General features: G+C 44.9%; 1 protein-coding gene across 9 annotated transcripts in view; it reads left to right on the forward strand.

Annotated features, from left to right (window-relative positions):
* The window catches only part of RASAL2 (RAS protein activator like 2), a 176,257-nt gene that overhangs the window by 138,294 nt on the left and 14,407 nt on the right, over positions 1–23,556 (forward strand). For 8 of the 9 annotated variants that reach the window (XM_069862625.1, XM_069862626.1, XM_069862629.1 and 5 more), the window contains 8 exons: positions 355–464; positions 9,977–10,130; positions 11,731–11,829; positions 12,628–13,182; positions 15,619–15,763; positions 19,141–19,285; positions 20,048–20,284; positions 20,956–21,157. In XM_069862625.1, coding sequence (XP_069718726.1) covers positions 355–464; positions 9,977–10,130; positions 11,731–11,829; positions 12,628–13,182; positions 15,619–15,763; positions 19,141–19,285; positions 20,048–20,284; positions 20,956–21,157 — 1,647 coding nt within the window. Of the gene's footprint in view, positions 1–354; positions 465–4,115; positions 4,193–9,976; positions 10,131–11,730; positions 11,830–12,627; positions 13,183–15,618; positions 15,764–19,140; positions 19,286–20,047; positions 20,285–20,955; positions 21,158–23,556 lie in introns of those variants that run through there. The other variant, XM_069862631.1, reaches the window with a different exon arrangement.

The raw sequence follows: 23,556 nt of genomic DNA on the forward strand, positions 1-23,556 counted from the left end.
GAGAAATTAAAAACGTGGTCTGTAAAGAGGAGGTAGGAACAAATACTGATATCTAAGACAGCTCCTTAAATGATAATTGTGGGGTTTGAGCCCTCTTGTATGATAGCTGGAATTCATCAAAGAACACCTGTAATGTGAGTAGTGCTAATTATTGTAATTTGATGTTATCGCGCACTGTAACTGTCACTGACAATCTAGCCTTGCCTTTCTTCCTGCTCAGAGGAATCCCAATGCAGCACGGTCTGCAATCCGCCAGCGGGAACCACTGCTGAGTCTGGACTCAGTGGCAAAGCATTGATTGATTTATTACTGGCATCACTTTCCCTGTTTCACTTCTGCAACTTCTCATTTTAGGGCTTCTTCAGTAAACGTCTGAAGGGATCCATCAAGAGGACCAAGAGTCAGTCGAAGCTGGACAGGAACACAAGTTTCCGTCTCCCATCTCTCCGCAACGCTGATGACAGGTAAGCTTCAGTGCATCTCCCAAAACAATCTCTCCTCATGCGGAGGTACTGTGCACGGTCCACATGCAGGGTGTGTATGCACTCACAGAACGAGAGCAAAGAAGGGGATTTGTTGTTAAATGGGCAGATAAGTGGGTTTTTTAGGCTGACTTTAGTATGCCAGAAGTTATTTAGCATTCAACATACTGTTGACCCAGGCCTGGAAACCTGCACTGCTCTTAACAGCTGACAAAAAGTTCAGGTTAAGCTTATAGACCAAAATACCTTTTTCTGCATCTGTTACAAATAAGCTGCAGACTTGAAATTTTATGATACAAAACTGTTGGATTGACCAGCTTTAGCGGAACTTGCCTTGATGCATGCAAGGCTTCTCTGCCAGTGGGTGCAGCGGCCAGTGTGAGGAACTGTGTTGGTGCAAGCAGGTCAGCCCATCCCGTGCTGGCAAAGTCCAGGGGTGCGTGGTGTGGTTCTGGCACGTTAAGGATCCTGGCTAATGTCGGTCGATCGTATAGTTACTGCAGCGTTACTACAATGAACAGACGATCTTTTTTTCAGGAATTTGGAAGACTCAGGAGCTTCTGCCCATCTTTGTGCTCTATTTGGTTTGTTCTTGCTTGCTTAGTTTTTGGCTGGCAATTCAGGCTGGGAATGGATCGTATATGAGGCAAGCGAAAGCTCTCACACACAGTTCTTCCTAACTATTTGTAAAGTCTCTTGACTGTTTTTTATGAAATGTTACTCTGTGTTACACACCAGGGTAGCCTGGCACCACAACTGGACTGAGTGAAATATAGGTGTCCTAGTACTTAAGGCAGCAGGAGGCTTCTGGTGGTTCTGCATTGTTTAGTGCATCATCCCTTCTCCTTCAGCTGACTTGAATTCATTAGTTGTATCTTTCATGCTGTGCTGCTTCAGTCAGTGGTGCTGTCTTCTCCATCGGAAAGGCAGCACCATAAAATCATGGGGATAGCAAGACTTTGGATGTTAGAGGTCTTGTTAGCTTCACGAGTTACAGAAAAGGCTGCTGCTTACTGAATGTGACTAACGATGGGGATGGGGTTGCTCCTGTACTTACAGTAATGTCTACGCACTCTGTTCTGGGGCCGGGTTGGTTATAAATCCCTGTTTCCACGGGGTTCCAATGTGGCTATAAAAATCAAGTCAGTGAGCATAAGCATGTTGAGTAATGTCACTGTGTGATAAAGTACCTGTTATTTTTACCATTGTTTGTAACCAGCTTTGCTTGGAGTTTTGTAATGCAAAAATCTCTTTGCCATAAATAATGTATTTGTCTTTCCTTAACTCGGTGCTCACGGTGAATGTGGACTGCTGATACTTCCTTTTGCAGTGTAAGGGAAACGCTATCGTTCTGGGAAAGCCAATAAATGTAGCTAGAATTAATCCCTACAATTTACGTTGAAGACATGATATTATACATAGCAAAGCTGCCTTGTCTTTAAAACCAGATCCTCCTCCTGTTCCCTGCCACTGTGGGAATGATTGTCAACTAGACCTGAATGAAACATGCATTTTCTCTGATTGCTTGCAAAGCATGAAAAACAATGCGTGCGGTGATGGCGTTAAGCATAGCCGGTCTGTTCTGTCCTCTCGAGGCTCTTTGGCATGGATTTAAAAAGGAAGATCCAGGAGCAAATGAGAAGTTCCAGGGGCAGAGTCCATGCAGAGGTTCTTGGGGGACACAGCCCAGGAAAGCCAGCGATGTGCAGGATGTTAGATGGGGACAAGCCAGTGGTGGCTTCTTCCTCTCCATCCCATCAGTCTCTTCCTGTGGCCTTCAACACTGCATCTCGCAGTGATTGTCCTCCTTTCAGAGGTCCATTTGCTGAACTGAACAGAGGTTTGAGGCAAGGGAGATAGTTTGAGAGTAGCCACACTGTGTGGACGGCAAGCCAAGATTAAGTTTGTTTGGGGATAAATCTCTATGCAAATGAGTATTGCTGTTCAGGAGCGTGAGCCTCACCTCAAGCTCTGTTTGAAGCCATGTGCTGCAAGTGAGCGCCGCAGATTGCTAATAAGTTGGTTTTGGAAAGAAAGCATACCAGCACTGCACAACCTTGTAGTTACCTTTTGTTGGAAAGATTGAAGGTTTAGTGGAGTTCTGTTTGCATTTGTGGTCTAATCGGACACTGCACCAATTGAACATACGAACTTTGAGAGTTTATGGTTAGAGCTATTGGTTTTCTAATGGTATTTTGTAAATAAAACCATAAAGGAAATCTAGTTCCGCTGTCAAGTGAAACTTGCCAATGATTTCTCCCTTCCCTCCCATGTTTCACTCGGCATCTAAGGGCGCCAGAAAGATTCAATTGGTGGGTAGGGCAGCAGGAAAAACCACTCGGAAACTATGTGGGAATGAAGCAGTGAAGATGAGGAACGAGTTAGTAAGCAGGTGATGTCATGGTATTGCACAGGCTTCCAGGGCCAGGTTGACGGATAGCATCTACCTTTTCTTGCTCTGACAAATACGAAAGCCCTACCTTCAAAGAAAGTGTTATATAGCTTTATAAATTAAAGCCCTGCAAGGATTAGAAGGAAGTGGAGCCTGCTGTCATGTTGCTTTCTTGTGCTTTTGAGATGCTTGGGTCCTATTAAGAAACAGGAGATATTCGTAGATAAATACCTATAAAGACTGGAGTAAGGAGGATTAGTTATCCTGGTGCACATCAAGAACTGGGATACTGTGACAGAGGATGGATGCTGTCTGTTTAGAGCTGATTTAAAATAGAAAGGATTCAAGAATGCTGTAGGAGGGAGTGATGGAGATAAGGTGCAGAGTTTTTCGTAATCAGATTTTCTGTTTCGGTGGGTAGCAACCAGCAAGCCTGGCTTTCCTGGCTTTTAACTTTGTTTCAGTGTGATTGGAGTGAGATTGGGAGAGTGGAGAGCTGCGGTGGCCCTCCAGAAAGGAGCCCAGCACAGGTTAGCATCCAGGTGTCCTGTAGAAGTCCACAACTTCTCAGTCTGTGGCTCCCCTTGCTCCAGATTCAGGCTGTTTTCTGGCCCGTCTGTTGTACTTGAAAACTCGAGTTTTGTCTTCACAAGGCACTAATGCGAGACAAATTAGACTCTGCTCGGCTGTGACCCAGGCCAGATGTGAGGGGAGCTCTTCAGGCCAGCTCACCAGGTTATCAGCAGCCCTTGCCATGAGGCTTTCTGGCACCACGTTACTGTATCATCTTTCACAGCTTTTCTAGCCCATTTCCCACTGCGTTCTTTGAGCTCTTCAACCCACACATTTCTCTCTAACATTTTCGCAGTGTCAGTAATATTATAAAACACGTTAAAAAGCATGAGAAAAGATTTAAGGAAAATTACATTTGAAACGAGACACCAAATTAACATTTTCAGTTTGCGGCCAGGAATTTGAGAGCATTTCCAAGCGGACCGACAGTTCTCGCCTCAGTTTTGTTTATGGTGAGGGAGTGAAGATGATTGAGACTGGCTGCATATGGTCTCAGCGACTGCAATAAAGCTCTGCAGACAGCTGGGAGGGTTTTGCCCTGTTGGGATTTACTGCCACGTGGGAATCCTCCTGCTTTACTAAAAGTCATTTTATGGCATTATCAGATAGTGGTAGATGAGCGCAGGATCCGTTGTGTGCTTGCTCAGGATGGGCTCCGGCAGGGCACAGGGAAGAGGGTAACCATGGCTCTGGGCCTCATGGTGAAACGGTATCGCTACCCAAACGACAGATTTTTCTACTTTCGGTAAGTTCTCACTCCTCCCTCCTTTTGCAGTATGAAAATAGCACAGATCATATAAACGATGCGAATCTTGCTGGGCTTTTCGTATTTGTTTGTTCGAATTTGATGCTGGTTTTCAAAAAAAGGTGGATGATTTTTATCCTGATTTAGACGTAAGATGGAAATCCGTGTTACACAATGTGTTATTAAGGCTTGACTCGCTCAGGGCTTGTATTCATTCAGTGTATCTGTGTCAGTCTGCGTACTGGAGTGTGGGGAAAGGGGAGGAGTGGTTTGTTTCCAGACAGACGTCTCACTCATGTTTTGGTGAACACGTTTCTTTCAGCCAGTTTTTTTTTTTTTTTCAGTCTTCATGCAGTTGGTCCATTTTTCTGTGAAAACTGAACAAAATCTTGCTGTTAAACCTATTGTCACAAACCTTCACTTTGGTGCCAGGCTTTTCTCTCCCACCTGCAAGTTCACTTGAGCACTTTATAAAAATACACGTAAGGACTGGTGCTTTTCTGCAACCCCCAGGCTCCTCCCCATAGCATTCACCTCTACATCACTTAGCAGGGAAATGAAGCTGAATTAGTTCAGCTTCTCTAGTCCAGCAAAACAAAAGGTTTTGAAACGCCGATAGTGGAGACCGAGGTTACAGCAGAGCGAGGACAACGCTAGCACTGTGAAACACAGCAGCCCTTTTGGCTGCACCGGGTGAGGTGCCTGTTGGACAAGCTGTAGCGAGAGCAGGCGGGCAGGGAAGGGCTTTGCAAATCCAAGATTCAGACAATGAGGCTTTTGGTAGAGCCTTGCAAGAAAACACCAGAATCTCCATGGAAGGCTCAGTGTGCTCAGAAAAAAAAAGCTAGTGCTTAATTGCAGCTGAGTCGCTCTTGCAGCTAAATAAGTTACCGTATGTTTGGTTTAAAAAAAAATATATATATTAATAATGAAACTGGTTAGACTTGTAGAATCATTGACCAAGCAATAGGATGTTCTGCTAATTGGCAGTTGGAAAACGAAGTGGGGTGTGGTGCCTCCAGAATGAAGGCTTGCGCGGGGAAAGCTGCTGCAGCAGCACTGGCAGAGCCCGCCCGCGCTGCGGATGATGCTGCCGACGTTAGGGTCTGGTTCAGCAAGGCTGGGATTTCGAATAGCAGCGTTGAGCAGAAAGTTCAGTGCGTTACAGTCCAAGCTCTCTCCTGTGACTTTGCAGGTGGCTAAGTATTGAATTCGACTTTCTGATCTCGGGGAGTGTCTCTAAACACACGGGTATTGTGCTGGAATTATTTGAAGCATGCAGACATGGAGTTTCGCCTAAGACCAGCGGAGATGTGGCTTTAGCTGGGTGTTTGGTCTGGACAAAAAACTCTTTTCAGAATTCTTTGCCTTCGCACCAGTTTTGTAAAGGAAATGAATTATGGATTCTGTTCCTTGGTACTTGATTTATATACATTTATTTTTTTATCTTTTGGATTATTGATGACCACAGGCTTGTTTTCCAAGCAATGTAGTGCTCTCCCTGGTAAGCTCAGTAATTGAAAGTCTTTTGTGCTTTGTAGGTTGCCTTTTAAATAGGTCAAAATCAGCAGGAGAGCTTCATAACCAGAGCAATTAGGATTTTAACCCTTTATCCTACATGCCTTATAGACAGTAGAATATAACACAAGTCGACTAATAGGCAGCTGTGTGCCACGGGCGGCCACTGAAAACCTGAGGTTTCAAGTTCCTGACTTACAACCCAGATTTGGATTGTAGTGGAAAATTACTGAATTATGGTGTGCAAGGAGAGGGTCAGCTTGGGACTGGGCTGGCAACATGGTGGTGGTGGAGAGATCTTTTTCAGTAGCGGTCACGTGCCACTGCCAGGTCGGTGGTTTGGGGCACAGGCTGGGCTCTGATTTGGAAGGAAATGATGCGGCTCAGAAGACTGGTCCTCCAAAGCATGTGAAAAGAGGTGAGAAGTTTAAAATGTTCCCTGGTATGCTCCTCCTCCACCTGCTTTTTCTAGTGGAAAGAAATGTTGGAGTACACCTCTGTAAGACTCCTTTGGTGCCGTTGGTGACTTCTCTGATTTCATGTCTATTCCTTTTCTATCTTTGTTGTGTGCAGTAGCAGACAGAAAAAGCAGCTGGAAAAAAAAGTTGCTCATCGGACGTGAATTGTAATTTAAAACAGGATTTGTGTGGTTAATGGAGCTGTTTAACACAAGCAGATTTGTACAAACAACCCTTCCCCCACGTTTTGCCTGTGCTATCTTCCTGTTTACGGTAATCTGCTTCCCTGGGATTACCAGAGACTCTCAGCAGCACTCATTGCACCAGTACCTTCCCACCTAATCCAGGAAAGACCCTGTTAACTCAGCCCCTTTGCTGGATCTTGGGAAGTGAGTTAGCGGCATCTCTGCAAAAGGCATTTTCTTTCATTGTTACTTACAGCTTCAGAATATTGGATGAGGCTTTACAGCCGCAGAGAACTATTATTTCTGTATAATTATTGCCGATATTGATTGGGGTGCTGCTGATTTGGGTGAAAGTCAATTATTTGCTTTGCAGATCTATCAATAGATGAAATATATACCTTGGTGCTTGCAAATGCACGTACTTGTGCTTGTAAATGCATGTGGTTGCATCTAAACAACAACGTTATGACATTGCTGGGGTGTTTATGGAAGATAAAGTGCCAAATCTAAGCCACTTAATCAGTTTATTGAACTGTTTTAAATAGGGTAACTTGAAGGGGTCGCTGGAACAGATAGGCGCTCCTCTGCCCAGGACCCTGAGTCAACAACACTAAGCGTGCTCCAGCTGATCTGCAACAAGACCGGGTATTCAAAGCGAGCGAGTTAGACGAGCAGTGGAGCAGAGTGGTTGCTCCTAAAAGGTTTAACGTGCAAGATGGGATGTGGCAGCACAGAGTACAGTTGCTGTGTGTACCTTCTTTTGCCTTCACCCCGTCTCCAACGGCTGTTTGGAGGTGTTCTTGGGAGATGCCTTGCTCTCTCCTGCTGTCTTTAACCGCCTGGGTTGTTAAACTCGTTGTAGGAAAGGAAGAGGAGGCACTTCTTTCTCTCTGGGAAGGTCACCTTTGCCACGGCTGCAGGCACCCTCCCTGTGCCTGCTGCCTCTCTCGGCTGCTGGCCCTCCCTAATCTCCTTACAGAAGCCACTCCATGGCAACCCACACCCGGGAGCCTCTCGGTGTCACTCGTGGGGCTGGGTGGGAGCACCGCCAGCAGGAGAAAGATTTCTGTACCAGGGCGGCTGTCGCGTTCCTTCTTGCCCGTGCATGTCTTCCTGGCGCGATGCTCGTCTCAAATTCATAACCTAAAGCTCGAGGAAGAAGTCCTCCTGGATTTTTGTGCTTTTCTTCCTCTCCTGTCAAGATTCGTTGTCTGAGATGTAGCCCAGAGAAGGAAGTTTGAAGGGAAGGGCTGCGAGATGTGGCACCGCTATGATTTGGGGATGCACTGCTCAGTGGCTGTACGATTGTTTCATGTAGGTGGGCTTGATTCGTCTTTTTCCAGGTGTAAAATCTCTTTTTCCTTCTTCTTTATTTGATGGATTATTCCTTCTCCCCCCTCCTCTTCCACCTCTGCGTGACCACTCCATGCTTTCCTTCTGTTATAAGGAGCTAGGGCAGGAGCTGGCTCGGGCTTTCAGCATCATGCACTGAAGTACTTTGTTAGGACTGGAATTGCTGAGAATTCGGGATAGGGACAGAAGCCAAGTGACCTCAGCAGCGCTTTCTTGAGAGGAGAAATTAGAGATGCTTTCGCAGAGTTGAAATTAAAGTGGTGTATTGCGGTGGGTTTATTTTAGACTTGCCCTACCTTAACTGCAGCGAGCGTTCAATTATACATGACAGAGGTTTAGGTTTGTGTTGGTACAGCTGCTGCTGTAACCTGTTCTAACAAAGCACGCACAGCGCAGCCAACGCAGTTCTACCAGCACTGCTGTTTTGCATTTGAAATCAGTGTCTTTGTAATATCCCTCTGATGAAAGCTTTTTGCTGCCTGCGCTTAGGTCATGCAATGTATTAAATGGGAACAAAGTTCTTCCTTAACATTTAATAAATATTATTGTACGTGAATCTCCTAGAATACCTTCAGCATTTCATTTGGTACAAAAGAGCCTTCAGACGAACTCAGCTTGTTGCTTTACCTGTATCCTTCATGCTATCCAAGTTTTTGTTAGACAGCCTTAGGACTGAGGATGCCTCTTCCAAATGTATGTTTTTTCCTTTCTGTTTCCCTGTAGGATTCCCTAAGGTTAGGAAGAATTTGATTTTGCTGAGGTTATAAAATATGAAGATTTTTTTGTATGAGATGTGTGAGGGAAGTGTATGAAGACTACATATTTTTCACAACTAGGATAGCTGTGCTTTTCACTCCTCCATAAATACATTTATGTAAACATTTTCCATTTGATACTGAGCCTTGATACTGGGAATTGAATAAAAGACACGGAATGAGGACAAACACAGATGAGAAAACATCACTTCAGAGCATTGCTTTTCTCGGCATAATGTATAGACAACTGATGCCTTTCTACTGCCACATCTGTTCTTTGTGGTCGGTCACAGTTACTGGGTGTGCAGCTGTATTTACAGACACACTTCGATGGATCACTGAGCAAGCGTAGTGACCAGCATGAGCTTTGGTATCTTAAGAAAATCTAGACCTGGCAGGTAAACAGCTCCTTCCCTGTTAAGCTGGGGCTCGGTGCTTTCCCTCCTTGTTGGTCATCTTTGAAGGCTTTGACTGAGTTCCAGCCAGATGAAAAATAAGATGTGTGCACGCATCATGTTTGTCTTTTTTATGCTTAAAGTATCATCTGACTTCATTGTAGAATCTTATAGTGCAGGTGTCAGCTTGGAGTTAGAAGGAGCACCGGTGAGGCCACCATCGCCTGTAAATTGAGTGTGTTTTACAGCGCTGTTTGGCAGCAGAACTCCCTAGTGCACACAAATGTCACATTAAGTCGAATCAGGAGAATGAAGAAAGCGTTGGAGCTCATTTTGTAATGTTTCTGTTGGCTGCAAAAAGCTACGGCGCGATGGAGGGAGGGATGTGTCTTTGAGAAGTATTGGAGAACTGATGGGGACAAGGAGACGACTGCTATGTTAGAAAAGTGCTGTGGGTTTGGGAGAGGCCAGCGCTGGTAGGACAGTTGACTGTAAGAGAAGAGGGCGAATTAAACAAGAATGGAGGCAGCGGAAAAAGTCGAAATCTAAAACTGGAAGAAAATGCAAGGTATAAATGTAGGTAACTGAGCACTGTGAAGCGGGAAATAATTTGCTACTTGACTTTAGTGTAAGAAAAGTGTGTGTTAAGAAAAATCAGGAGTATCATAGGGGGATCATCATCTGCTGTAACAGCAGTAACTATCGTTCTGCAGTGGTTTAGGGGTCCAGAGATGGGTGTGCTTTTTGCTGTTAATATACTACATAAATCTAGCGATCCAGATAGCAGTAAATATTGTCAGTAATATGTCCTAACCTGCCTGTGGGGTTTCTTTATGTTTTGGCAGCGTAGTTGTGAACTTCTTGTTTTGCTGTTCTTTCGTTGATGGCTCAGCACCTACAATTTCTAGGTCAGTGGGAATGGACTTCCTAGGCTTGTGTAGGAGGATATTTCCTTAGGAGTCTGGGATTACTGGGCTAATGTTATTTTCATAAGGTTTACAGACTAATTGTAGAAGCTGTTCTGAATAAACACCGAGTAGCAGCATTCTCTGGGATCTTGCCAGCTCTTTTGGTAATGGTAAGAAAAATAATGTTTCCTTCCCTCCTTGTTCTCCTACAGGTCACGTGGATTGCCGAAGCTGAAGGAGTCTCGTTCCCATGAGTCTCTCCTGAGCCCAGGCAGCGCCGTAGAGGCCCTGGATCTCAGGTCAGAAGAAAACGTCTTTGTCAAACCACTTCACAGCAGTATCCTTGGACAAGACTTCTGTTTTGAGGTAAAGAACGCTCTCCAAACACACAGCTGATTATACGCTGTCGGTCGGTCTGAACCCTTGCAGTACGCTCCTCTGTGACTTTGTAATTGGAGAACAGATCGGCAGCCGCTGCTCTGCTGAGGTTTGGGTGGGGGCTGTCTAACCAGCGTGCAATTTTAAAGTCCTTGAGGCTAATGGCATCAATCAGTCAATGGAGAGAAATCTTTTCCAATTACCGGGTCTTCTAATTGAAAAATCTCTTCAATTTAATAAATATCTAAGCATTTGTAGTTCACATGCATTCATAAGCTGTGTAGTCGTCCTCTCCAAATTCATCTAAAATTAAATTTAGTAAAGATACCTTAACTGAGAAATGTGATTTCCAGTCAGAACACCCTTCCATTAGCTCAGCCCGTTTGCTGATTGCTGAAGGAGAAGCTTCAGTAACTGCAGGCGTGTCCGTTGCCCTGTAGACCGGGAAGCAAAGATCCTCTTGCTGTTTCAGCTCAGGCTGGAGCACAGCACACGTGGCTCCCAGCTCCAGTTCAGAAGCTGCTTGTGTGAGCACAGTCCTCGCCTCGCAGGACCAGCAGCGTATCCGTGTGTGCTGTGTGGATGTGTCTAAGGCCATCGTCGTCTGTCGGGGCAGGGGCGGGTGTCTTCAGCACCATTAGTTAGATGTGTCTGAGCTCCTGAGAAAAAGATCTGTTTACAACCTGGAAAACTGCTCTGGCAGAAAACCAGCGTATCAGGCCCCTCTCCCTCGGGATGTATCCAGGAACTGTTCCTGTTCGCTTCACTCTCATTCTTCTGGTTGGAAGCACTTTCCAGCTTGCTTAGGTTTGGGGAGTTCAGTGAATCATAGAATCATAGAATAACCAGGTTGGAAGAGACCCACCGGGTCATCGAGTCCAACCATTCCTATCAAAAAACCTGAAAAAACTGGCAACAGCTTAGCTCTGATGCTGTTGCCTGAAACTGCTTTTTAGTTGTGTGCACAAACGAATGGAGAGAGTAAATGAAGCTTGTCAGGCCACGGAAAAGGGAAAGAGGCCAAGGTGGTTCCCTCCCACGTCAAAACACAGTTGTGTGGGGCATCGAGTCTCAGGGCACAGCTCCTACAGTTTGTTTTAGGCTGCTGCCGTGTATGTGGACCCTTAGAAATGTTTTGTGTTTTCTGAAGACACCATTTCCAAAGTGTTTTGCCTGATGTTAATACGTCGTTAGTTCTGTCTGTCCTTACGCTGTTAGTAACCAAATCATCTGCCTCTGGGACTTAACGGGCAAAACTGCGAGCGTTTGATAGCTATGGATCAATTAGCAAGTGTTTTGAGAAAAATAAACTAACTGGTTGATTAAAGCCTTGTTGAAAAGTTTTTAAGAGCCTCTGTTGCTCCTCAGACATTTCTTTAGTTTGATATTAATTTGAACTGAGGGTTTTTTTCCCTTACATTTTGTGAGTCTTTTAACCTCTCTGCTTTCTAGGCTTCCGTGTTGTTTTCCTGCCTTTTCTTGTTTCCTTTGTTGCTCAAACAACATCATATCATCTTCTTTGCTTTTTGCAGCCTCTTACACATCTCCTAGGCTTGCCTGAACTCAACCTGTCGCTTGTGTGTTCCAGGTAACCTACTCCAGTGGCAGTAAATGCTTCAGTTGTTCCTCTGCAGCAGAGAGGGACAGGTGGATGGAAAACCTACGCAGAACAGTGCAGCCGAATAAGGTGAGAGGAACTGTGGAAATAAGATTACCAGGGGAACGGCAGTGGTGTGATTGGGTTTTCATCCAGTGTTGGTATGGTTGGATTTTAGTCCAGGGATTCCACAGATGCAGGTGCAGTTAATGTATTCTGGGGAGAAGTCTGCTCATCGGTGTATAAAAAGCCTCTCTGTACTGTTGTGGTGCAACAGGTCAGACCTTTAATGAATAAATACATATCAGCATGCATCCTGATCCATCCCTGCCCCAGTGCCTGCTTGGGATGTTTCAAACTGATTTGTGAGACCACACACCTCAGAAAAACGGGAAGTGTCTATGTAGGTTTCATGTTTTACTGTGAGGGCACAGGGCGGGAGTAAAAGCAGAAAAGAAATTTGAGCCAGAGTGAGAAGAGGGGTCAAGGTGGAAATACCTGATTAGTCACCTCCGTAGCTGGCATGCCACCTTTGAAGGACAGGCAAACAATGCTCTTGGAGTCCTTCCCAAAACAATGCAGTGTGCCATGCCAGTCTAGCAGCTTTTGAGTGGCTCCTCTACAGTGTGTTTGCGTTCTAAACCATTTCAAATATGGCTTTTGGAGAAGAGATATGTTCCAGTCCCCATCTTTGACACACAAAGATAGCCCTTTGTCTCTTCTTTAGAAAATATCCAATTTTCTAGACATTCCAGTCCTGAAGATCGCAGAATCTGATTCTGTTCCCTCCCTTGGGCACCAAAGGCAGCCCTTTGCTGCTATTTTGGAAGACAAAATGTTGAGATTTTAGGAATCCTGAATCAAAGCTGAGCTCTTTCTTCTGCACAGGACAATTGCCGTCGAGCTGAAAATGTGCTCCGTCTCTGGATCATTGAGGCAAAGGACCTGGCCCCTAAGAAGAAGTACTTCTGTGAGCTGTGCCTTGACGACACTCTCTTTGCCCGCACCACCAGCAAAACTAACGCAGATAACGTCTTCTGGGGAGAGCACTTTGAGTTCTACGGTTTCCCACCTATTCACAGCATCACAGTTCATATCTACAAGGACGTGGAGAAGAAGAAGAAAAAGGACAAGAACAATTACATAGGCCTGGTCAACATTCCTGTGGCCAGCGTAACCGGACGCCAATTTGTGGAAAAATGGTACCCAGTCAGCACACCCACACCCAACAAAGGGAAATCCGGAGGACCTTCCATTCGGATAAAGTCCCGTTATCAGACCATCACCATCTTGCCCATGGAGCAATACAAGGAATTTGCCGAGTTTATTACCAGCAACTACACTATGCTGTGCTCTGCGCTGGAGCCAGTGATTAGTGTAAGGAATAAGGAAGAAATGGCTTGCGCCTTGGTGCACATTCTTCAGAGCACTGGGAGAGCTAAGGTAAGAACAGGTCGTTTCTGTCAAAACAACTCTGTCTCACTGGGAATAGGTGATACCTGTTCAGCTAGAAACTAGGAAGCCTGGGCTGGCAGGACCTTAAGCGGCAGCAGAAGGTGCCAGATGGCATCAGGCTGAGAAAAGGGTCTCGGGAATATTTGAAAAGACTTGGGTGGTTGCGTCTACCAGGAGAGCACGCAGATAGGCATGATACCAACAATGGTTAAAAGCTGATACAAAGACCAAAGATGCTGTGTACAAAGTATAAGCAAAAGGACTATACAACTTCGTGTTATTCTGGAAAGTTAGGGCCTGCACTTGAGTGTTCAGGAGCCTTTTCTGTGTTTCTAGAATCATGGTACAGGAGAAGAGATAAATAAGCAAGGGATTAGTAAACTGGGGAATGACTTCTATAAGTAAAGTCTCTGATAGAGTGAGCAGCGGAGTGCGATTGTTGATGCAATGCTAAGTCAGCTAATCAATGCTAACATTGATTTCATCAGTGTTGAAGAGCCATTTGGAGAATCTGTACTCAGTGAAAGGTGATCCCACCTGCCCCAAGGATGTCGTTAGGACTTCTAGGTGCACACTGGTGGTTCTCTGTGAAGCAGTAATTGGGACAAGCCTTGGTTTCTTTGAATAGATTGTGGGACAATATAACTGTAGGTCTTGGGAAATTCTGGGAAGTATTTACAAGCATTGATTCACCTGGACGCTGCCTGCCAAGAGGGTGTGTGAGCAGTACCAGGCTGTAGACAGCTTCATCCAGTAGTGCCAGCTAGAGCAAGTTAAGCATGACCAAACACAAGTTAGAGGGTTGGAGATGTGGAAGGTTGGCAATAAGCCTAATTTAACTGCTCCATGTAGGTCCTTCTATATTTGCATAATCATATGCCACTCTCTACTATTACCCCCTTGATGTGTGTTTTGGAAAGGCTGATGCTCTGTGACTCTGTGTTAGGAACTAATTCCTTACCAAGTGTTGTCTGATCAGGAGAAGCTGGTAGCTGGCATAGCTCCTGTAGGCTTGAGTTGAAATCCTGCTGGAAAGCAGGCTCTGCATTCCTGCCGTGCTAGCTGCAACAGGTAGATAAATTACTGTTATAACTTTGCCTTCCTAGTGCTTGAACATTTGAACCTCTCTTTACTGGATGCATTGAGCGGCTCAGGCTGCCATAACCTGCAGCTGCAAAGAGGATACGTTCCCAGGTCACACTGTGGTGCTGGTAATGATGCAGCTGCATGTTCCTGGTTTGCGCCAGGTGAAAATGTTTCTCTCAGATTTTGCTGGGAAGAAGCAGCAGTAATGGGTTGAGACCAGAGTACTAAATGTATTTTCAATCTATATTTATCATATATAGTTTGTTCTGCATGATTTACACTCATGCTAGCAGTGCAGTATGGTTTCTGTAGCTAATGGGGTTTTGAAACCTCACTACAGCACTCCCTTAGCTGTTTGGAGGATGTTGTTAGTTTGGAGGATGTTGTTAGTTTGGAGGATGTTGTTAGTTTGGAGGATGCTGTTTGCAGCAGAGCCAGCAAGTCACAGTTATCATTCAGCCCTGATTCAGGGGGTAGTTTGTGTTTGAGAGGTGGGGTTTTGCAGGGGCGGGGGTTGGTTTGTTGGGGTTTTTTTGTTGGGGTTTTTTTTTTTTTTTTTTGCAACAGTTAAAAAAGAGTTTAAAAAGGAGAAATAGGATTACTCTCCTGGAGAACCTTGCAGTGCCTGAAGCTGGCGCTTGCAAAATACCAAGTATTTATTGTGAAATGCTGAGTGTCCTTGGCTCACACAAAGTTATCACTTCAGGAAATAAGTATTACTGTAGAATTAGAGCCAATATCAAGAGGTTATTCACTGCATCAAACTTGCTGATAGTTCCTGCCAGACATTTGAATGCAGTTTAAGTTAAGCCATATAGATCCACAGCAAACATGTTAACTTTTTTCCCAGATCCTGAACCACTTTTGGTTTGTGAATTTAATATATGTAAGCCATTCTTATTTAAATTTCACCAAGCTATGAGAACTTCTGCCATGTGAAATCCAAGGTTTTATGTAATATCCAGTATTGTAAGGTAAATACGATATCACGGTTTCTTTCAGCAGACAAACTCACTGATAAACAAACTGGCAATAGTTTCTGTTCAGGTTCCAACCTGAAACACAGCCTTGGCTGTGAAGGTTTTAATTTAGAGGCTTTTCCTTCTCCCTTTGTAATGTGTGATCTGTATAATTTTACAGATATAATGAACCCAAGAAGAGCCCTAGCTGTTGCCCTAGCCCTTAGAACATGTAGTATCTGCACCTCCGGTCCCAAGCTGGGCTGTCATTCCAGCCATCCACTCCTCTGTCATCCTTCCGTCTTGGCTTCCACACCCAGCCTGACGTGACTGAGTCTGTTTAAAATGACCTCTTGCCATTTGTCCTTTTATTCTTCAGGACTTTTTGATGGATTTGGTGATGGCTGAGATAGATCGTTGTGGGGAGCATGATGTCTTGATCTTCAGGGAGAACACTCTTGCTACCAAAGCTGTTGAGGAATACCTCAAGTTGGTAGGGCAGAAATACCTTCACGATGCACTAGGTAAGAAAGTTTTCTGCGTCCTGTTTGCATTGCAAAGGGCTAACCCTGAACTGTCTGCAACATGACTGAAGCCTCATGCACCTAGGGATCTGGGATGGGAGGGAGCTGCCTCAGTGCAGAGCCTGACTGCCTAGTATCCAAGCAGCAAAATACTTGCTGTCTTACACTTGGTGCCCTTCCTCTAGACAGAGAGAAATGCTCCTTGGTGCCTGCAGGAGTAGCTCCTAAGGGAAGGCAAACTTGATTTGATACAGCTGAGTCCCTTTTACAGTTTGTGTCACCACACTATGTGTGTCTGGGCAACCTTTTCTGTCTCTAGTTGTGAGGAAGAGGTCTAATCCTCTAGATTTGTGGCAACGATGATTGTTCCCTCTGATATGTGATCAGACTTAAAAAAGGGATTTTGACACAATTGAAGTTTAGCAGAGGAAACTGAGCCCCATACTTTGTGTTGTGGTGCCAACAGTGGATCTGGTATCACATGCAGTACAACTGGGTAGAGATTTCGGAAAGGGTGAAGTGTAATTTTCACCCATCTCCTTTGATTTTTAAGAAGCCCTGCAATCAGTTTAGGCCCAAGTGCTGCCACCTCAGGCATTAAATATACTCCAGGATATCTGGCTGACAGCCTAGGTTCCCATTCATAGGTGAACATTGCTGGGGCATCTCCAGTTGGTCTCCTTCTGTTGCCATTGTAGCAAACAGCAAATGCTAGCTAGAGCGCTACCCTGTGTGTGGTAGGAGATGCCCACCCTCACACTTGAGTGGAATGCAGTTCATACAAGAAAACTCATTTCCAGGTGCATTAGCTGCATGTATTGGCACATTCTGGAGTGACCCATGGACTTGCTCAGCCCTTACCTTTGCCACAGAGCAATTAGAATCATAGAATAACCAGGTTGGAAGAGACCCACCGGATCATCGAGTCCAACCATTCCTATCAAACACTAAACCATGTCCCTCAGCACCTCGTCCACCCGTGCCTTAAACACCTCTAGGGAAACATTCCTATTAACTGTTTGAAGTGGAATCTTGCCCCAACAAAAGTCCTTAGACAAACATGGGCAGAAGGAGCGGGGCTGCAGGGCTGCTGGGCAGCACAGGGCAGGAGATCAAGATGCAGACTGTCTCGGGAGACTCCTGCTGGTCTTTATCCACAGGGCTCTTTATTCGCCACCTCATTAAAACTGCCTGCCCAACCTGTGATGTCCTACTCTGTTCCCCTGGTGGGGTCTTAATGTCCATCGTTACGTGCCTGGGTGGATTCTGATTACTGTGTTATTCTCCCCTCTCCGCTGAAACATTCTGCTCTAGTCATAAGCCACTGCCTTGGGAATTACTGTCCACGCAAGTCATATTGCAGAGGACCAAAACATGCACAATCCTTTCTGAAGAAACTCGCAGCCTCATTACAGTTAGCTTTTACCAGCTCCACACAATCATTGTTATCCACGATTGCACAGTGAGCCACCCATCCCCCTGTTGTTTCTTGGATAAAGAAAGCTTTGGAATTTGATACATGAGAAATAAGATCAGCCCAAAGCCAAGTCCCACACCACATCCTTTCAGAAAAGGGGGGGAAGAAACCACCAGCCTTGCCAGCAGTTTTGCCTTGTCCTCAGCAGTCCCAGACACTGGCAAGTCATCAAGGAGATAGTTGGCTAAATTAGTGCTCCAAGGGTCAGTATAATCCACTCTGTGATTATATGCATTTCGGCCATTTCTTAAGCATAATGAGCCTGTTCTGGTAGTTTTATTCTCCTGGGTGGAACCGCTGAGCAAAATTCAGAGTCCCCCACTCCTGCTTGCTATGGAGCAATGAGCAGTGCGTTACTTTGTACTGTGCTTTTCAGCAGACCGAACGATCAGCCGTTGAACCGGTATGTTACACTCAACTGCAAGCCCCTTAATGTGCAGTAATTACATAAAAATATTTTAAAATTGATGACTTCTGGTACATCATTTAGAGCATTGCTGCTGAGTGATAACGTTGTAAATCAGAGACATGAGAGACGGAAAATCCCCTAAGGTCATCCAGCTTGTCTGTAGCTCAGGGCAAGATAGTCCATGACAATATACCCATCTAATTCTTTGTCAGGTTTTAGATGTCATTTTGCTCAGATGCCATGTACTTCGAAAGGATTAACAACATTACGTTTGGTGTCAGCTATTTAATACAGCTGTGAGAGCATCTTAATATATGATTAAGGCAGGATCTTGCGGGCAACAGAGTAAAGTTCAAATGTGTTTAAGGAAAAAAAAAAATTAACCAGTAAGCAACAGTTAAAACAGAATTGGGCCAACAGAAACAGTGCCGAGAGTTTAGTAAAGAAGTGATCTCAATGCCAGTGCCCTCAGCAGAAATTGTTTGGACCCCAACAAAAAAAAAAAGCTTAAGAAAATGTGCTGCCTGCTTTGCTTGCAAGAACAATGCTGACTTGAGATCTGGGGAGAGGGTTGGGAGGTGTGCAAGGGTTTTGTGAAAACCAAGACAAGAAACGAAGCCCTTTTGCACAAACAAGTCCTGTGGCTTAGCTCAGAGCCAGTGAGATCATCTGAGGAGATGAACTTAAAAGACATGGAATCATTAAACACGTGAATAAAGAGTTTTTCCAGGTGAACAACAACAGTCTAAAAGTTGCTTGGCGTGCTGACATACATATTACTAGGAAAACTCATAAGTAGTTCCTATATGTCGAACAGAGGGATGGTCATCTGGTTTTGTTTGTCCAGTTTCTGTTGTGATGCCATAAGTGAATGTTGACAGGAATGCAAAGGATTTTGAAAGGTGCAGGCTATAAAAATGTTGTAAATGTTGCCAAAAGAGGTTGAGAAAATTAATGGTATCTAGCGAGCACTCAGAAATTGAAGCTATTCAAGAGCAAGGTGACACTTTCTAAAATGTTAAAAAAAAAAGGGAGTAAATCTAGAAATAATAAAAATAAATAACATTGTCAAGTGCATTTCTTAGGGGAATTATGAAGACAAATAGCACAGCTTCATTGCTAAGAATGTGAAGGATTTTAGAGTTGAGAATGCAATTTGAAAACAAATTCAAATCCTGTTCTTTAGCTACAAGTGCAGCATCTGCAGGGGCTGTAAGCACAGCCATCCTGTTACTGCACCTCTGTCTGGGGGCAGTGGGGGCATGGGGGGCTGAAGCATCAGAGCACCGGCCACCTGATCTGGTGTGGCAAGTGCTCTGCTCTGCAAGAGCTGGGAGGAGTCACGTCCCCAACATCTGGTGTCTGGAGGCCGTATCACAGACGGAGCAGAAGAGGCAGTTGCCAAGGGAAGAAATAAGCAGGATTTAAAGGTGTGTCAAGGCAGCTTGTCGTGTAACTACCCTGGTTTGTCATCTTCTTCCCTTTGTCCAGGGGAGTTTATCAAGGCTCTGTATGAGTCAGATGAAAACTGTGAAGTGGATCCCAGCAAATGTTCATCCAGTGAATTAGCAGATCATCAGAGCAACCTGAAAATGTGTTGTGAGCTGGCCTTCTGCAAGATTATCAATTCCTACTGGTGAGGCATCTCCCCTCCCCTTCTCCCCCATGAGGTCACTTGCTTGAAGGGTGCCTGTTCCTCCTCCAAAGAAAAGAAAAGGGCAGTTGTACAGGAAAATAGCATAGACACAGCTACCTTTTGAGACTGCCTTCGTTTCCTTTCTTCACTCCCTTCCTACATATGACACCATTTTGCTAGGGGTACTTGGAATAAAATGTTGAAAGTTTTGATCTCTGTAGAAAACTTCCGCGGACCCTTTAGATCTGTAGAACTGATTGGGCAGTCACGGGGAGGAAACGTTGGCAAAGGGATTTCTATTAATCTCTGTTTCTGAATACTAGTGAAAGAAGGGCCCTTCTGCCCCAGGACTGAGCACACGTGAAATACGGAGAGAGCTTGACAAGCAAAATAAGAATTTCAGTTACGGAGATGAGTTCAATTTGGTTCAGTTTGGTTTTAGTATTCCAACACCCTGTTTGCTCCAGGGGAGCGGTGGATAAGTAGTTCTTAGGTCGCAGATCGGCATGTCTGAAAATGGCTTCACTTAACATATATTTAACAAGGAATGCCTTAAAGACTACTTAAATATCACCAGATTAAAGGAGGGGCCAAGAATAGATGCCTAATGGCTTTTCCTAGCCCACTGAGAGAAAAGGAAAAAAGAAAAAGAGCCAGTGGTGCTTTCTGACAGATAACTGTTTCAGGTGATCGGTCACCAGCTCAACTTGTTGCATCTTGCTGCCCATGTGCTTTTATTTCCTTTTATTTGTTGTTTTTCAGCGTGTTCCCTTGTGAGCTGAAGGAGGTATTTTCATCGTGGAAGCAGCAGTGCCTGAGCAAGGGCAAGCAGGACATCAGTGAACGCCTGATCAGTGCTTCCCTCTTCCTCCGCTTCCTCTGCCCCGCTATCATGTCCCCCAGCCTCTTCAACCTCATGCAGGAGTATCCTGACGACCGGACATCTCGCACGCTCACGCTTATTGCTAAAGTCATTCAGAACCTCGCCAACTTTGCTAAGTAGGTGGTGACAGTAAAGCTGAAATCGCTTTCTCTGGGGAGTCACTGCAGGTCACTGTGGAGCAAGGGAGCCCTGCTCTGCGAGTCGTGTTCGCAGGCAGCTGATTTTCTGTCAGACTGAAGTCAGCCTTAAAAAAAGAAGGGAAATTCTCACTTACATGTGAACGCTGTTCCCCGGGAGACACCTCAGTGCCTAGCCAGATACTTTTCACATGCAGATTTGCTCCGTGTTGGATTCAGTAGATGGGACACTGTAAAATCCAGAGGAGCGGTGCATTAGCATGTCGGTGTGTGTACTATTTCAAAAGAAAGCAAGCCTGTTCCCTCAGAAAATCATGATTTTCTTCCATTCTTCCTCCACAATTCCCAGCTGAACGATACATGGCACGTCTTTTACTGGGAAGGAGATGCAGTTCTTTGGGGAGAAGAGAAAAAAGGTGTCTGTGGGAGGGAGGAGGGAGAGATGTGTTGAGTCCTTTGTCATAATGTGAACAGTGAATCACTGGGATTTAAATAAGTCCAAGAAAGCAGTGAATCTCTTAAATTGTCCATTTTTTTTGTCTCCCAGACCAAATCTTCAGAAAGGCAGGTCTGAAGTAAAGCCTTTGAGTAAGCACTTGTACTCTGCATTTTGTGTGGAGATTGTTGACTGGGTTTCCCCTGTCTTGCAGGTTTGGTAATAAGGAAGAGTATATGATCTTCATGAATGACTTTCTGGAACATGAGTGGGGAGGAATGAAGCGTTTTCTGCTGGAGATCTCTAATCCAGATATAGTCTCAAACATGCCTGGATTTGAGGGCTACATCGACCTGGGAAGAGAGCTCTCAGTTTTGCATTCGCTCTTATGGGAGGTTGTGTCCCAACTTGATAAGGTAAAGCGGGCTGGAGGCCTGGGAGGGTGAATCTGGTGATTGTATCGTAGCAATGGTAAACACCAGGAAACATCAAGGGAGCAGCTGAAGCCTGCTTTGGGGAGAAGTTATTCAACAACGCTTGAGAAGAATGTTTGATAGCAGTATTTCACAACTTTTCTTGCTGTGAGTTCAGAGCAGGACCTTAAACAGGGCGTGTGAAGTGGTCGGGCTTCAGCAGTAACGCAAACACTTTACAGAGCCTGAAGTAAGGAAGGGCGTTAAATGGTGGAGAGGGCAGCGCTTAAAAGTAGGCCTGGAATTCCCTGAGCAGCTGTTCCTTTCTCATAAGTGAGCTGGAAAAAAAAAGGGAGGGTGTTTGGGCAGAAAATGGAAATGTGGCGGTGCTTTTTTTGATGCTAAGAAGGGTGCTTTGCTGCACACCCAGCAATGATGTGTTGGCCAGGCAGAGCTGGTCTCAGTAAAGACCTGCTCCAAAACCTGCTGAGATGTTCTCGTTTGTGTGGTCTTGGGATTAGTTCCTAGAGTACAAGAGGAGGTCGTGTAAAAACCTGGTTCCACTCGCAGTGCTGCCCCATTAAAAAAAAAACAAGATGCTTTCTAGCATGTTCCGTGCTGGGGTCGTATGCATTGCCCAGACCCTGCTCTGCTGATCACAATAGACATCACTGACAATAACCGTTGCTTCCATTTAACTAGAGAAGGAGTAAAGGCAGTAGTTTGTTCTTTCTTAGCTGTGTGACTTCCCAGGATCCAAAATCATTAAAACCGGGACAGCAAAGATAGTTGGTAAGACCCAAAAGGGCTGAGCTGCGAGTTTGGGTTTTTTTGCAAGTATTCCATATTTCAGTGTTTCGAGGTGTATTATTTTGTCAATATTCCATTTATATTAGTCTTTATTTTGAAACTGGAGGGGTGAGGTGAATTGCAATGTGCTCTTCATACTTCCATTGCATTAAGGTTTGCCAAAATAGTTATTTGTTGGGTAGTTATTTTCTCACAGTACATTATTTAAAACAGAAAACAAAAAAACTGAGCTTGTTGCATCACAGTAAACTGCAGTGTCCTTGACTCAAAAAGGCAATATGTATTAATCTCGGTTAATCATAGCTTGATAACAATTTATGGTCTTGTTTTTCTGTTTCCCTCCTGCATGCACACCGTGTACATTCTAAGTGTCACAGGCAACAAAGTCAGCAATAAAGCTTGTTCAGCAGCCTCAGGAGAAGAGGCAAAGGCAGCACTCAAAAAAGCAGATCCTCCATTTCCACAAACTGGGGTAAAACCACCAGTGCAGGGAGCACGGCCACCCCCCTCCAGCAGCTCAGGCATTAGGTCGGGGGAAACCCAGCTCCCATCTGTACAACTGCAGATGGATCTTCAGACTTGGTGCAAGTTCTGTGAGCTGCACTCTGGATGCAGTGGTCGTAAATGTCTTCAGCAGTGAGGAAAGGGAGGAGCCAGACCTGGATAAACCATCAAAGCAGGTCTGCTTTGCCCTTTCTGTAGGTTAGATGCATGGATCTATCCTAGCAGGCCCTCGGGAGCTGGTATAGTGGTTTGCTAAAAAGAGAATTAAGGAGTAGAGTTACATAGCAACACTGCTTTACTGCAGGTAATTGCTGGGAAATGATGAGAGAAGTCACCTCAGAGATTTTAATAGAGGCAGAAGAAGTGCTACATGAAAGCGTCTGTAAAGAGACCTTTCTCTGGAGCCAATCTGACCAAATACCTGCTTACAGGAAAAATAGGGATATCTTTGAAAAGAATATCATCTTTTTAGCAGAGTTTTACTTTCTTATAAACTTTCAGCAGTTTCACCTTCTTCCTTCAGTCCCAAGGACCTGAAGGTGCCCTGTGGATGATACAACCAGCGGGGACCCAAGGTGGGGAGTAAGATAAAGGACCTGAACAAGCAGCCTTTCTTGCTGAAAAGACAGCTGCTCTTATCCTAGCCCTGGCCAACACTGAGCTGACACCTAATTTGATTCCAGGCTGATGTGATAATGTTGGGATGAGAATCACTGATGTTTACATGCAGTTATTTTTCACTTTTAGGTAGGGAAGAATGCCTTAACTTTTTGTAACAGGGTGCTATAGAGGATGGCATTAGTGTAGGATGCCAAAAGCAAAAGGATTATGAAATGAAACCTTCCTTTTCCCACATCTCCCTCAACCCTTGCGATTCTCTCATGATCCCCCTGAATGCCGCATCCCCTTGTCTGTTGGCATGCATTTCCTTCACCACATGGCACCCTTTGCCTGGAGAGTTCCCCCGACTAGCTAAATCTGTAGTCTTTGAATGCCCTTTAATGATTAGATACCATAGTTTTCACTTTGACCTTACCTACCCTGAACTTAGTTTGCTTTGCATGATAGTTTTGCATTGGAATGGCAAC

Source organism: Phaenicophaeus curvirostris, chromosome 8 (genome assembly GCF_032191515.1).
Source record: "Phaenicophaeus curvirostris isolate KB17595 chromosome 8, BPBGC_Pcur_1.0, whole genome shotgun sequence".
Lineage (NCBI taxonomy): Eukaryota > Metazoa > Chordata > Aves > Cuculiformes > Cuculidae > Phaenicophaeus > Phaenicophaeus curvirostris.